The 15,544-nt window shown below is 51.2% G+C and overlaps 1 protein-coding gene across 1 annotated transcript; it reads left to right on the top strand.

Moving 5' to 3' along the window:
• The first annotated feature begins 8,960 nt into the window (after positions 1-8,960).
• On the top strand, positions 8,961-13,745 carry SIX1 (SIX homeobox 1). Its single transcript, XM_059182250.1, has 2 exons — positions 8,961-9,813; positions 11,852-13,745. Exons 1-2 carry the CDS (start codon positions 9,254-9,256, stop codon positions 12,144-12,146), a joined length of 855 nt encoding a protein of 284 aa, XP_059038233.1. The 5' UTR covers positions 8,961-9,253; the 3' UTR covers positions 12,147-13,745.
• Positions 13,746-15,544: the final 1,799 nt, after the last annotated feature.

Below are 15,544 nucleotides of genomic sequence, written 5' to 3'. Positions count from 1 at the left end.
ATTGCTCTCTTGCCAAAGGCGGAACTACAGGGCCACCTAAATTCTGCTGGAAGGGCTATGGAAGAGTCTCCGCTCCCCGAGAAATTCACATGGAGACAGGAGCTTGAGACTGTGGTGGACGTGTAAGGAGAGGTTCTATTCTGGTCATCTATGTAAAAAGCAGGAGGGCCTTTTAACTACTACATCTGTTAAAACAGCGGGACCTCTCAAGACCGAAGTTGAGGGAATTTGGGATCCTTTTGGTTTGCTTTGCCTTCTTTGTTACGAGCACGGAAAGACAAGAACACATTATCGTTCGTAGATGACAGAGAAGCATGTACTTTTGGAATGGAGGGATAGCACTTTCTCTTGAATTCATATAAATTCAGTTTTAAGATTTGTGGGTCTGAGTGGGGAATGGTTGCTAGCAGTCGTCTTCGGGAGCCCCTGAGTCTCTGAGTGTGCGCCCCGGCTAACTGGTGACAGTGAACCCAAGGGTCTTGTCTTCGTTGTTCCGGGGGAAGGCGCGGCCAGACCAGGTGAGGCCACTTGCGATGGCGCTTCGAGAGAAGATGGCTTGGCGTCCGGGTTTCCTTCTGGAGAACTCTGGAAACCGAAAAGCCGGCCCCGCGGCGGTCAGGGGATCCGGATTCGCTCCGCTCCCTGCTCGCCTCGGGGGAAACTGGGGCACCTCAGTCGTCAGTGAAGCCTGACCAACCCTACCCAACACCTCCAGTCCTCTGAGGGAAGGATGGCCCTGAAGGAAGGCGACTGTGGGAAAAGCTAAAGGAACCCAGGAACGATCCCTTTCTTGCAAGTCCGGCTCGGGGCTAGTCGGTGCTGGCAGGTCCACGGCAGGCAGGCGGTTCCCCGGCGGTGGGTCGAGAGCCCGCCCTGCCAACCTAGCCCCTCCCCGCCGCGCGCCCCTCACCCGGGGGACTCAGTCGGCAGCTTCTCTTTTCTTTTTGTTTCAGTTCCTGCCGCCTTTGCCAGGAAGACAGCGCCCTCTCTCTCCTGCGGCCGCGCCCGCCGTCCGCCTGCATCCCCTCCCTGCTCCGCTGACCTCCGCGCGCCTGCTTTTTGCCCCTGCCCTCCTCAGCCCAGCCCCCTCCTTCACGACACTGCGCCTCTCGGTCCCAATAATCGCCTCGGGGAGCAACCCAAGACAGCGGCGGGGTCCGAGGCCTGAGCTTGGCCGGGCAGGAACACCCGACCTCTGGCTGCAGCACTAGGCGGAGCTGTCCCCGGCGCATACGCGGCGCCCGAGAGCTCTCGCGTGGCCCCGGGGTAGGGTTCCTGGCACAGGCGGCAGGACCGGAGAGAGGCCTGACTCCCAGGCCTAGGCACTGCCCGCGGGCGGGCGGGGCTGTGAGCTCTCCACTGCGCGCGCGCCACGACTTGGACGCGCGCGCGCGCACCTGGCAGAACGTCTAATCCCGGTCGCCCAGATGGGCCCGCCAAAGGTGGACCTGGGCCTGCAAGCCGGGTGATGGGAAGGTGGCGAGTGAACTTGAGTGGAGGCAAGGAAACTTCTTATAGCCTTGTTCCAAGTCCTAAACGCGTCCCTCGCGGTCTGGGAGTTCTGCAAGCCTCACCCTGCGGGCTTGCAGAAGGGCACAGCCCCGGTGATAGAAAAGTTGTTGCAAAATCCAAACCCAAGCGAGGGGGGGCGGGTGGAGGGCGAGACGCGCGGAGCGGCCTGAGTGAGTGGGCATCTTTCCAGCTCCCTCCACCCAGTATTTCTTTCCGCACAGCTCAGAGGACTAGTGCATCAGACAAATGCCACTCGGCCCATTCGGGAGCAGAGGCAGTCAAGCTTCTGTCCACAAAAATCTGGATCCTTTAGAACCCAAACAATGTATTCGTGTGGAACTGCAAAACCATTTCCTTTGGCGTGGATTCTCACCGACGCAGGTAAAGGACTGAAGTACTTTTACCCCCCACACTCCCACAAACTTCTTGCGCCCGGGAGCCACCGGGGTAGCTCCCCTCGAGCTGACCCGGCTCCAGAGCGCAAGCTGCTCTCAGAAATGCACTAATTGAGTCGCAAACCACCGGCCGCCCTAACAAAGCGATCCATCTCGGCAGCTCAGCGCCCAATTTGTCCACAGCACTTTCTTCCGCAATTCAGAAGCATTATCTTTGTTTTAGAAGTATCGCGGCAGAAACGTGGCAATTATCCTGGGCTCGGGTTACGCTAAATGGCTTTAGGCTGAGAAATGGAAGAATACAAATGCCGAGACGGTGCTGACCATCTCGCTGCGGGGCCTGGACCAGGGCAGAGGATGCTAGCGAGATTTCGTGGGGGGGGGGGGGGAGAAGGTCCGGCGCAAGTTCCAACTCTTGGTGGTCTCTCCCAATGGCATCAGCCAAAAAGAAATGTCGGGCCTTTGTCCCTAGAGGTTAAAGATTCTGAGCGATGGATCCTCAGAGGTTGGGAGAGAAACCTTGGCTTTAAAGATCAGCAACCGGTTGAGAGCTTCAGGCACAACTGGAGTAACGAAGGCAAGAGACGTCGAGGGTCAGCGAGAAAGGTGGGTAAGACTCCTTTTCCTCTTCGGGACAAGTACACTAAAATTGGGGAGAAGGGAATTGCACTGGGAGAAAATAACTACAAGCAAAGAGAGCTGGCTCTCAAGAAATAGGGAGAGGCTTTTACTCCGAGCAAGGGTCAGGCCTGGCCTCGGAGCCCAGGCGGACGCTGCATTTTGGGAACCTGCGAGAACTGTAGAGGCCCAGAGACCACGAAGCATCTCCGTACCGGGAGAAGGGAAAAAAAGAAAAAAAGGGGAAAAAAGGCTTTTAAGAATCTTCGTTTCTGTCCGCGAGGGTGAGTTCGGGCCTGGAAAACGGGGAGAAAAGAAAAAAGAGAGTAGCAAAAGGCGTTTGGGTGCCGGCGCCGGGTGTGCAGCCGCCTTTGCTCACCCCAGCCGCCCAGCCCACAGTGGTAGCCACGCTGTGCGGGTGTCTCTCTCTCGTTCGGCTCCAACCAGCCCCCACATCTTGAAGTAATCAGCAGCCGAGAAGGGACTCGTCCCCCTGGCATCTCAGGTTAAAGGAGGAGGTCCAGGAAAATGTGGTAGAGCCATTACAAGAAACCCGAGCCGCAGTCATCAGGGACTCCAATTGCCATCGCATTAGGATTGATTAGAGACCAGCAGTACCGTAATGACCCGGAAAGAGGGGCAGCCGGGGATTATTAATATCAGAATGTGCCGGGGAGGAGGGGGCTGAGCGGAGGGAGGGAAGAGTAAAGTGGGGAGGGAGAAGTTTTAAGTTACTAGGATTTATATATAAGTGCAGGCTTACCTGAAGAAACCGGATAGTCAGTGAATCACGCAAACAATAAATCTAATTGCATCTTAAATTTCACGAAGCCTGATTTTTTTGGGGGGCGGGGGAGGAGTAAAACCATCGTGAAAACCAGGCCAACATCTTAGTTTTTATAAACATGTAGTTACATAAAATTGGGAGACTCTAAGTGAAGAGATTGGGTGGGGATGTTGGATGTTCGCTTTCCTTACCTCTAAAAAAAAAAAAAAAAAAAAAAAAAAAAAAAAAAAAAAGCCCGGATTTGAGGAGTGCAATTTCGGGTCACTTTGGGTCTTCTCTCTAGGGCTAGGGAGTAACCGAGTGGATATTTTCTGCAGAGTCTGTAGAGGTGTAAAAACCCAGATTTTAATTGAAATAGTGATACCTAAGTAGTGGCTTTTGTTTTTTTGTTTTGTTTGGGACACCAGTGATCAGGATCCCTAAGAGATGTAGAGAAGAGAGTGGTTTGTCTCCTTCCTCGGACTATGAGCCAAAACAAATCAGCCCCTGATGGTCTGGGCTGAAATGCAGCTCACTGGATAATTAACTCCATCTTTCCAGTCCACCCTAACTGTTTATTTAGTGTCACCCTGCATTACCGTCACTAGCACTTTCCTCTGAACAGGAGGAGCTGCAGGCTTTCACCTCCCCAAAGGAAATTCTTCTTAGCTTAGACAGATGCGGTATTCAGGATGTACATTAGTTGAGAACAAAGTTGATTGGAAATTCAATGGAGGATAAGGACTCTTGAGTATTCTTTGTAAACTTGCACTAAGGCGATATTAATAGAGGTGACAACAGTGTCTTAAATTCTTAAGAATGGATTCTGGTATTACTCCCCTTCATTTTCTAGAAAGGTGCTTGCCAGCTGATGTTGAGTGGCATCTTCTCAGATGCCGTGATTGGCTAATCCCCGAGCCACAGCCTTCTCCGAATGCAGCTAAAGAGGGCCCTTTTCCTCCAGGTGGCCAGCCCACCTTCTTCCGCCCTACCCACCAGCTTCCCCACGTTTTGGCGACGCCACCGCTCTGCTTAGCTGGTCTCCGGGATGAGCGCGACGCCGCTGCCCGCACTTCAGAGTTTACTTGTCCCGCACCAGCACCCTCTGTCTGTGAAACCTCAGGTCCGCCGCAGAAAGAAGCAGGCGCAGGCGCCCAGAGCCTTGCGGAAGGGAGAGGACCGGGAGCGAGAGAAATGCAGAGATCCGGAGAGGGGTGTGTGCGTGGTGGTGGTGGTGGGGGGAGCAGGAGGGGCAGGAGGGACTGGGACAGAGAAAGAGACAGACAGGGACTGAAAGAAACGGAACAATGAGATTGAGGCTGTGAGGGAAAGAGGGAGAGAGGGTGAGAGAGATAAGAGAGAATGAACGAGAAATGAGAAACGAGGAGGTTCGCGCACAAAATAAACGAGTTTCCGCATTCAGACTGAAAAGAGAAGTCAGAGGGACACATAGAGACCAGACGTGGAAGGACACACACAGGGGAGCAAGAGCTCTCCAACCACACATCCCAACCCTGTCGTCCACTTTGAGTTCCCTCGTAGCGTTGTCTGTCAGTGCTGGTCTTCCTCTCCCTTCCCCGCCCCTGGGACAATGTGGAGCCTGTACTTGCAGGAGTCGCGCGGGGCTGCAGGGTTTTCAGCAGCAGCCGACTCTGTTTGTCCAGGTGTGGGCGGAGGGGGGGGGGTCTCCCGGAGTCTTGGGCTGGCGCTGGATTTTCTCACCAAGGAAGCGGGAGGATCTGCTCTCAGCTTCCCGCTTCCAGGAGAAAACTCCCTCCTTCCATACATACATAAATATATTAGGGGAACAGACAAATCTTCATTGTTCAGAAATAAGCCGAGGAGGCTGGCCTGCTCCCCTTGGCCTTGCTGAACGAGGTTGGAAGGGAGGGAGGGGGAGAGGCGGGGGCCCGCGCGGATCCGGTGTCACGTTGCAGATTCCCACTAAAGATAACGAAACGTGATCTATTTTTCAGAACAGCAAGTGGATGGGAAAGAACCTTGACAACACAAAACTCATTTACTAATGGACTGGTTTTGAGTTTCTCTTCCCGGGGTCCGCAAATCTCCCTGCCTGAGTCCTGGGCCTATTCAGACCTCGCGGAGAGCACGGTCCCCCAGGAGGCAGGTGGGCGGCTGCTCCGGCGCCGTGCTGGCCATCGGAGCCCGGGATCCCAAGGGTCGAGGGCACCCGGAGTTTCCAACCAAGCAGAGGAAAAAGATGAATGTGGTCACTGCAGCCAGGATTTGGGGAGTCTCCGCAGTGCCCTAGAGCGACGACGCTAATTTATTGAAGAAACTCCTCGCGATGCTCTTCCCTTCCAAATATCTGTAGGTAGAGTAGGATTCCCGCTGCAGTTCTCGATGGCGAAGGAATGCCAGGAAAGGTGGCCGGGAGCCCCAAAGCATCTCTCTACAAGCCAGAAGGGAAGTAAGTAGGCTCCACAAAGAGGTTTTTAAACCAAGGCCTTGTAACGACCAAGCCGAGAAACCCCACCAGCAACTAGGGCACTGGCCTTCTCCATAAACCAGTTGTGCGCACCCGGCGATTACCTGCACAGAGGAGGCACAGAAGAGCCGAAACCTGGCGTCGGGCGCCGGTCACCGGCCGCGTTACCCTCGGGAGCCGCCGGGAAGGAGTGACAGCAGCAACTATATTTGTTCGTTCCCTTTAAATCTCCGACGCATCTCTGTTTTTCGTGTGATTTGCATTGACAGCAAAGGTTTTAAGTTACTAGAACAACTCAAACCTTTCTGTGTGCGATTTAAAATGGATCATTTGGTTTATGTGGTTTGTAAATTCATGTCATTTTACCTCTTTTAGTGGCTTTCGCTGAAAGGCTCCATTTTGGGAAACCTTATATATCCGAGCCAACAATTAACATTTATAACAATTGGTTTCCCTAACCAAGGGATCGAAATAGTAGGTAGGCTCATTGGTACAAAGCGGATAGCACTTCTCCTTTCTAGTTTCGCGATCTATTGGATTAAACGCCAGGAGAAGGGCTGGCGGCCCCGGTATGGCCTCTGAGGACTAGCACCACATCTCATCAACCTGGTGCCCGCACTCGCAGCACCCACGTGGTCATCTCCCCAGTTGTCGCCAACGTCCTCGAGTCCTTGTTCCGTTTGAAGAAAGACGAAAAGTGGGCAGAGAGGTCTGGAGGAAGCAGAAAAAAGGTGGTCAGATTGGTGTCTAATTGCCATCTTTCTGCTCCTCGTCATCCCCTGTAAATTTATACCTGCCCTTATTAGTCCAAGTTACGCCTCATTTCCTCATACAAAATTGTTAATTATAAAGTACACCCCATACATAACTTGCCGTTTGTCTTTTTAAGAGACGTGGCTGTACGTACAGACCCTCCACCTCCTACACACACATTTTAATTCTGCGCAATTGCTCCAGTCTTGAGGGTATGAACTCATTTTAGTATATGTGCTGCCGAAGCCAGCACGGATTAACTGATTTTTAGTGCAGAATTTAAGCCTCTGCTCTGGTCTTCACACAGCTGCCATGTCAATAAGGACTATTCCAAGCAGAGACGTTCCTTCTGGCAGTACACTGCAGCTCCTTAAGACTTCATCTGAAACATCATGAGCACTAAAATAAGACAGGGAGGGAAAATTACCAGACACATGGACTTGGGCTCAGCCGCGCCAGGCTTCCAGTTTAGAAGGTAAAGTCATTGGGCACACCATATGGTAGGGGCTCTTTTGAAATAATATGCACCAAAGAGGGAGAGAGAGAGAGAGAGAAGAAAGAAATAGAAGAGAAAAAGAAGAAAGAAAAGAAATACTATGCACCCATCAAATGCATTTAAAAAAAAATAACTCTAAAGGTAATGAAATCTCAGCATCTATTTCCAAGATCTAATTGCATAGGATTCTGCAGAATTTTAAGGATGCAAAAAAAATGCATTGTGTGGAAGTTCAGAGGAGAGACAGCGTCTCTCTACTTGGAATCTCTGGAGAAACAGCCAAGAAGGTGAAGCCCTTCATGAATTTAAAATGCTTCAGGGTGCACTGAACTGGGCACATTATTTTGAAACCATATAAATAATACAAGGGGAAACCTATGCAGTGCTCCTTCTCCCACTTATGTCTTAATATATAAATGGTTTTGTGGAGCTGGGCTCAGGCTCATGTAATCAAAACATTTGAAGAAGACAAGCAAGTTTAAAGAGCCTACAGTTTTTTCTTCGCATTCACTAAGAGGATGCATTTAAATCAAAAGCATTTTTTTGAAGTGTACTTAAGATTCTGTTTTGAACTTATCTAATCAGAGATAAGTATAGTTATAAAGTCACTCTCCTTCTACCATTCTGCTCCCCTTATCTTCCCGCATTGTTCTTATCTGCTACCAGTCTCAGCTACTGACAATAGATTATCTTTGTTTAGAGATGCTAATTGTTTTCAAAATCTTTTTAATAATTGCTTTGGAACAAGGTGTGCAAATGAGGCTTAAGATAATTACAGCTTCATTTGTTTGTACAGTTTTACTAAACATTCTCCACATATACACAAAATAACAGATGATGGGACTGAAATTGCAGGACATATCTCCTTCCCTGGCAGTAAAATAGGCCAGCATTGCAACCTACACACACACACACACACACACACACACACACACACCCCTCTTTATTTAATCTTCCTGGAGCCTCTGTCATCCTGGCTTTGAGGGCAGTGTCCCTCTCAGAGCAGGGCAAGGATTAGGTTACAATCAGATGGCTATTGGAGCCGGACACAGTTTTATTTAATTTACACCCCTTCCAGCGCCTTTCGTAGGAGGGCCCCAAAGCATTTTTGCTAATAGCAAGTAAAGCTTCTTGGCATTCCTTGTAGCAGAGGTGGCCTTGGAAAACGCAAACCGCCAGTGGGGAAACTGAGTCCAAAAGGCTGCCTGCTTAAACCACAGAACATTAAGATACCAAATCACAAATGAGCCCTCAGAATCTTTATTTGCTCAGCAACAATGCACTAAACAGCTCTTCGCATAGTCCCTGATAGTCGCGGCCTCTTGAAAATGAGGAAGCGCTATCCCCCGGGAATACTTGTGCCCTTTGCACGGCGGTGGGAACGAGGAAGAACGGTGGAGGAAATTAGGCTCCTAGAGCTGAAGTCAGCCGGGGAGAAGCCACTCTTCTAGAGGCTGCAGCCCAGAGCCCAGCTCTGATCTTGTATTATTTATCGCGTTCCCTAAGCTATTCATCAATCCATTATTTATTCATTCCAACATTAAGGTAATTAAATATGAGCTCACCGGGAAAGGGCAAGTCTGCAAGGGACAGGGACAGGGGTACGGAGGGAGAGAAGAGGAATTATACGGTCTGGAGTCATTGATTTGTGCAGAGATGTGCACGGCTGCCCTTAGGTGACACTGGAGAGGGGGCTCACGTTGCAGGGTCCTGACGCGCTCACCCACTCATCCCCCGCCCCTGGGCAGCCCGGCTCTCTCCTCCCCCCTCTCACCCTGCTTCCCACCTCTCAGGGTCCTTCTCCTCCCACCACTCCCTATCCCGGGCTCCACTGCCGCGCCCTCCCCGCGCAGGGCGGCGCAGCCTCGCTGCCTGGCCCAGCGGCGCGCGGGCTGGCCAGCCCCGGATAGGCGCCGCCCGCAGCCAATCAGCGCGCCGGGGACGCTGCGCGCTTTAAGGCAGCTGCGGGGAGAACAGAAACCAAGTTCCCCGGCAACGAGCAGCATCAACCCGGCGGGAGGCCGGAGCCAGAGAGGCCCAAAAGGCTGCGGAGAGAGCCGGCCGCTGAGTGTACAGCGCGCCCCCCTCCTCCTTCTTCCTTGGCCGCCCAGCCCTAAATTTCGACCAGCTTTTTCGCCTGCGGAAATCCTAGGAAGGGGGTTAGGAGCAGCTGCACCCCCCTCTCTGAAGCTGCCGCCCCCTGACTTTTCGGCGCTGCTCCCTGCCGCGTGCGCCCGGGCAGTGCACCTCGGCAGGCCCCAGCCATGTCGATGCTGCCGTCGTTCGGCTTCACGCAGGAGCAAGTGGCGTGCGTGTGCGAAGTTCTGCAGCAAGGCGGGAACCTGGAGCGTCTGGGTAGGTTCCTGTGGTCGCTCCCCGCCTGCGACCACCTGCACAAGAACGAAAGCGTGCTCAAGGCCAAGGCCGTGGTTGCCTTCCACCGCGGGAACTTCCGCGAGCTCTACAAGATCCTGGAGAGCCACCAGTTCTCGCCACACAACCATCCCAAGCTGCAGCAACTGTGGCTGAAGGCGCACTACGTAGAGGCCGAGAAGCTGCGCGGCCGGCCGCTGGGCGCGGTGGGCAAATATCGGGTGCGCCGAAAATTCCCGCTGCCGCGCACCATCTGGGATGGCGAGGAGACCAGCTACTGCTTCAAAGAGAAGTCCCGGGGTGTGCTGCGGGAGTGGTACGCTCACAATCCGTACCCCTCGCCTCGTGAGAAGCGGGAGCTGGCCGAGGCCACTGGGCTCACCACCACCCAGGTCAGCAACTGGTTTAAGAACCGGAGGCAAAGAGACCGGGCCGCCGAGGCCAAGGAAAGGTACGCGGCGTGCTTCCCGCTGCGCGGGCGACCCCGGGAAGCCTTCCTTTCCCCTCCGCCCCTTCTCGCCCCGGCTGGCACCCGCCACCGCGTCCTCCCCGCCGGCTGGAGCCCGTCCGCGGGGCGGCGCCCAGGCTTCCGCGGTACTGCAGCAAAGTTCATGAACTCTGCGATCGCTTGCTAGGGATGGGGAGTCATTTGATTTGAGCGCCCGCGCGTGGGTTTCTTGGGGTGTGAGTGTCATAGGAAATACTGGCGCTAGGTTTGTTTTTCATGCCTCCCTGGTTGGCTGGGGTGATGAGTGGGGGTGGGGGTGCGGAGTGAGTTTCAAGATCCACTACAAGGGAAGTGTTGATTGGTGTTTCGAGGAAAGGGGTTCGGTGGGGGCTGAGGGTAGCGAACCTCTGTCCTTTTGGTCCCCAGAGGGGTGGAGCTGGTCTGAGACGTCTGCTCTGCCCCCACTCCCGCCGCGTTCCTTTCTCGCTCTCTCCTGGTAGGCTTTTGGGCGAGAGGTCGCCGCTTCATTCCGCGCTAGTTGTGTACTAGGGAGGAGTTTTCAAAAGAAATTCACAGAAAATCGGGCTTTGGAAGAGCTGGCGCCTCATTATCTGGTGCCCCACGCCCAGAAAGAATTGCTCCTCTTCCTGCTACCTCGCGCGTGTCCCGGGGCCGCGGCGGGTCGGTCTGGCGGTCCGCGCCGCCGCCCGGGATGGGAAAGGGGTCTCCAGTCGCAGACTTTTCTCTGGCACGCAGAAGGCGAGCTTATTTTAACCCGTCTCCGCCTCCGCCCTCCTCGCGCGAACACCCGTGTCCACCTGGCCCGGCTCCATCCATTTGCTGTAGAGTGTCCGAACGAGATTCGGAAGAGCCCGGGGAGGTGACGGCGGCGGCGAGGGCGCTCCGGGAAGCCGAGGAGTTTTGGGGGAAACCTGAGCGCCCGGGAGGGCTGGGTTTCCTTTGTTCGCTTCCGAGTCAGGGGGGCCGCAGATGTCGCCTCTGCGGTCCCCTCTGGGTAGAACAGCACGGAGCCTGGATCCTCTCAGCGGCGGTGGGCGAGAGACTGCGAGGGCAGGGCTCCGAGAGAAAGGGGGAGACTGGCAGGCGCTGGGGTCGAGGAGGACGGGCCAGCGCTCTGAAGGCGGAAGCGGCCAGCGCTTCGACATCCCCCGGTTTACCAGCACCGAGCATCCGGACCGACGCCCGGGCACGCCGCACCGGCTCGGGCTGTGCGGGCTCTCGAAGTTTCCTCTGCTGGGAAACGGTGCTCTGTTGTGGATGTCCGACAGGGGTTTGAGAGCGGCCTGTGACGGACTCAGGACTGAGCGACTAACACGGGGACAGGGACAATACGATTCCAGTTAGACTTTAGTTACAAAAAGGCCGTCCTATAAGCCAGGCCTGAGGGCCCACTCCCTGATGAAATCGGAGAGACTGGCTGCGCTCCCTGTGTTTACTCAGGTCACCGGGCAGCTCCGGACACCACTTCCCATGACCTGTCTTGTGCCTCTGAAACCACAGCCTCCGGGCAGGGGCAGGGGAAACTCGACGTTTAATTGTTTCCTCAGATGGGAACAGGACAATTGACTTGATTCACTCTAGACATCTGCGCGTGGGGCTCTGTTTGTCCTCTGATCATTTTCTTTATCACCAACAACCCTTTGTTGGAAGACTTAATTACTTCTAAATGTGGTGCTAGTGGAGAGGTATTAAAAAAAAAATAACTGCTTGAACAAAGTTTTGAAAATAATTTTTGTTTTTCAAGTAAGTCCTACTGATCTGGCTTTCTAAAATATGGAAGAGGAAAGGACCTGGCTCCCCACTTGCTCTGTCTGTAGTTCTCCATTTCTCCTCTGCCTCCTCACTTCCCCCAGGACCCTTGGGGGGATGGGTGGGAGGGCACAGCTCCTCCATTTGGGTATATGACTGATTGCACAATGGCCCTTTCCTCCTTCCAGCTCCCCTCTCTCCACTCACACTTTTTGTAACCTACTTTTTTTTTTTTTTTTTTAACCATATGGTGTTGTCCTCTATTTCTTAGGGAGAACACCGAAAACAATAACTCCTCCTCCAACAAGCAGAATCAACTCTCTCCTCTGGAAGGGGGCAAGCCGCTCATGTCCAGCTCAGAAGAAGAATTCTCACCTCCCCAAAGTCCAGACCAGAACTCGGTACTTCTGCTGCAGGGCAATATGGGCCACGCCAGGAGCTCAAACTATTCTCTCCCTGGCTTAACGGCCTCGCAGCCCAGCCACAGCCTGCAAGCCCACCAGCATCAACTTCAGGACTCCCTGCTGGGCCCCCTCACCTCCAGTCTGGTGGACTTGGGGTCTTAAGTGGGGAGGGACTGGGCCTGGAAGCAGTGACTAGGGACACCTGTAAATAGAAATCAGGAACATTTTTGCAGCTTGTTTCTGGGGTTCTCTGCGCATAAAGGAATGGTGGACTTTCACAAATATCTTTTTAAAACTCAAAACCAACAACAATCTCAAGCTTAGTCGCCTTCTTCTCTCCGACTCTTGCATTTCCCATCTCAGTGCAGAGATCAGGAAAACAAAAACCAAAAACCAAAAACCAAAAAAACCCAAACAAACAAAAGCACCCAGTCACCCAGTCACCCAGTCTCGGTTCTGGGCAATCCATGTGCCAGCTTCAGTAGCTTTTCTTTCTTTTTTTCAGTGAATGGGAATTACAAATCAACTGGATTTTAAATATTTCCTTTTAATTTATTTATGGAAAAGTCTTTTTGGAAAGAGGAAAAGGAAATGAAGAAAGAGAGAGAGAAGTCAAAATAGTGAAAATAAGACCCTCCAGCCGGGAGGAACTGGTTGCATTCTTAAGGTGAATAGAAAAAATATGATTTTACAACCTTTTGATGGGGAAAAATTAAGTTTACATTTTTCATTATTTAGTGTTAAACACTTTTATGTAGATTAAAATGAAAGAACAGTATTAGGGGGAAAAAAACACAAGTGCCTAAATGTCTTAATGCTCTCTGTGTAAGGCAGTTAGAAATAGCAGTGACCATTAGTAATACAACTATTTTTGTCAAATTTAGTGGGGGTTTTTGGTTGTTGTTTGTTTTCTTGGTTTTTTTTTTTTTTAATGACAAACTTTAGAAATGTACCAATGTGAAAAAAAAAAAAAAAAAACCACTTTCCTGAATGCCATAACTTCTCATGCCCTTGAAGCTTTCATATCTGTAGCCTACTCCTGTTAAGGGTTTCCCTTGTTGCTAGTTTCTAGCCTGCAAAAATATATGACAAATCTGGCAACCTGGTATTTGTTACTAAAACAGCATGTGTTTTCAGGTTTCTTTTCTATTGTACCTAAATCAGTCTAAATTAAAACTTAGTAGAACACCAGGAGTACGATTCTGTTTCTGAAAGGTGAGTTGTGCATTGCTGTCATTGCCCCCCCCCCTTTTTTAAAGCTTTCTTACTTAATGGTTGTTGTGAATTGCAGGGTACTTTGAAGGCCACCACCTGAACCAGGAATGGTGACTGAATTGATTATGTGACAGAAAAAGAGTGAAGCTAGCTTTGGGGTATTTATTTTATTTTTTTTTATTATTTAGATATGCAGTTTTGTTTACCACTAGCTCTTCTCCACCGCGTTCATATGTGAACTCAACCCTTTTGTATTAACGAATTTATAACAAGACTGTGAAAGTAAAATAATTTATCTGCTTGGGAAGAAAAGGGGGGCACTTGAACAAGGATAACAACATTGTGAATTAATCTGTATAAATAGAAAGCAGACCAGTAGGACAGGAGCTCTTTGCACTGCTGCCGGATAGTGTCCAGAAAAATCCCAGTAATCATGTAGGCTCCATATTATTTTTGCCTGGGGCAAAAATGATGTATCTTTGTATTTAGCTTTTAAATTTAGTGAAACAAATGGCATTATTTATTAAAATTCTACTCAGGATAACAGGATTGGCTTGCTTGTGCTTTGTAAAAGTATTGCTCCCCAGAGAGAGTCTATTTATTTTCTGACATGACAGTTTCATAATTTTGACTTTCCCCCATCTGTATCACTATTAATGTATTCATTTCTTTCTTACTCTTTCCTATCTTTTCTGTCCTGATCTAGGAGAGTGAGGTGTCTGTATGGGGTGGGGAGCGGAATTTAGGCCTATCTTATTATGAGGTTTTTAAAAATGTCAAATAGCTTTGACTGAGTTCAAAGGAGAAAGGATCACTGTACTTAACTGTAGTCACTTTTACTTATAAAGTCATTTTTCCCCCTCAGTGATGGACAGATGTGCACACAGCCGCTGGGAGACCATCATTTGGATTGGGAGCTCAGGGTCCCAATCTCCCTTGTTAGTGTTTTGGATCATTAAGTTGGTGTTTATTTAAGTCACTAGGGTGTTTATTCTCCATGTCTTGGGCCACGGAGAAATGCCACCCTCTGCAGGAGGGGCTCTCACAGGGGATCTCCACACATTCTTCACATTCACTCCCCAAAACAAACACCCTGCACAAAGATAGCTTTCAATGACCCTGACAGGCTTCAAAGGACACCGCGGAAATCTCCCTGGAAAATAAGGAAGGGCCAATTACTTTAATTTCTTACATGCCCTCTCTTCCTACTCCGATGACTACCCCCCACTCTTCCAGCTCTGCTTGGTATAATTTTAGACTGGTGGAAGATCTGTCTCCCTGGGCACCCGGGCCCACTTCCTGCTCCCTTGGTTGGTGAATCTTGGAAAGAAATGTCTGCAGATCTGGTGAGGAGCAGAGTGGGCCAGTTCTGTAAAAACCCCTGTGATTACTGCTTGTAAACTCGTTAAAAGGACAATTTTCTGTCGCAGTCATAAACTCTTTGTAAAATCCCTGGCACTCTATTCAGAGTGCGCATATTCCAGATGTGTTTAATAAGAAATTGCACAATATGCCTTCCTCCGCCATCACCGGCTCAGTCTGGCTAAACTAGGGACAAGCAGGAAGAGGCGAGAAAGCTGGATACTGCTGTGAGTTTTCTTGGCAATCATTTTAGAGAGATCATTGGGGGGAACTAACCACATTTTTTTTTTCCTTGAGGAAATCTTCGAGGACCAGCTGTTAAGGGACCTCCAATTTATCTTCTCCGCCTTGCAGTTTAACTGAATCAAAAGCCACTTTTCGTTTCTCCTCTGCAGTTTTCTTAATGATAGCCAAAAGTAATGAACAACGGCTTATAAATAGTGTTTTTAGGACGAAACCTTACAGCCTTTTGCCAAGTAAAATGAAAAAAAAAAAAAAAAAACTAGGACGATTTTTTTCCCCCGACGTTTTAAATCTGAACACACAAATTGTTCGGGTCCCAGCTGCCTGCTCGTCTTGACCTCTTGGCTGAGAACGAAGCTTCCTAAATATTCGGAGGCAAAGAGACTTAGCTGGCAGTTAGCGCTCAAAGCCCTACGAGCTGCCAGCAAGGAGACTGGCGCCGCCGGGACAGGGCGCTGCGGGTCTTGAACCAGTTCTCCAGGCAAGGACAGCTTGGTGGTGACCCCGAGCTGAAGTGGAAAGAAAATTCCAGGAAGAGGCATTGGCATTGACGTTTATGGGCGAAGTCTATTTGCTGTGCGATGACCCTCGTTAACGCCTCTCTCCCCCGCACCTTGAGGGCCAGTCGGGCACCTGGCACTGAACCCACGCAGAGTCGCCCTTCCTCTGCTCTGCCGCCGCGACTCGGGCTGCGGCTGCGGCTGCGGCTGAAGGGGGCTTCACTCCTACCGCCTCCCCTG

Source organism: Mustela lutreola, chromosome 7 (genome assembly GCF_030435805.1).
Source record: "Mustela lutreola isolate mMusLut2 chromosome 7, mMusLut2.pri, whole genome shotgun sequence".
Taxonomy (NCBI): domain Eukaryota; kingdom Metazoa; phylum Chordata; class Mammalia; order Carnivora; family Mustelidae; genus Mustela; species Mustela lutreola.
The sequence above is the reverse complement of the archived record's forward strand: the minus strand, read 5'-3'. Positions and strand labels throughout refer to the sequence as shown.

Excerpts from the sequence above, each read along its gene's own strand:
- SIX1 (XM_059182250.1), top strand. The coding sequence starts at position 9,254 with ATGTCGATGCTGCCGTCGTTCGGCTTCACGCAGGAGCAAGTGGCGTGC. Across the intron at positions 9,814-11,851 it reads GCCGCCGAGGCCAAGGAAAG|GGAGAACACCGAAAACAATA; the intron begins GTACGCGGCGTG and ends TCTATTTCTTAG.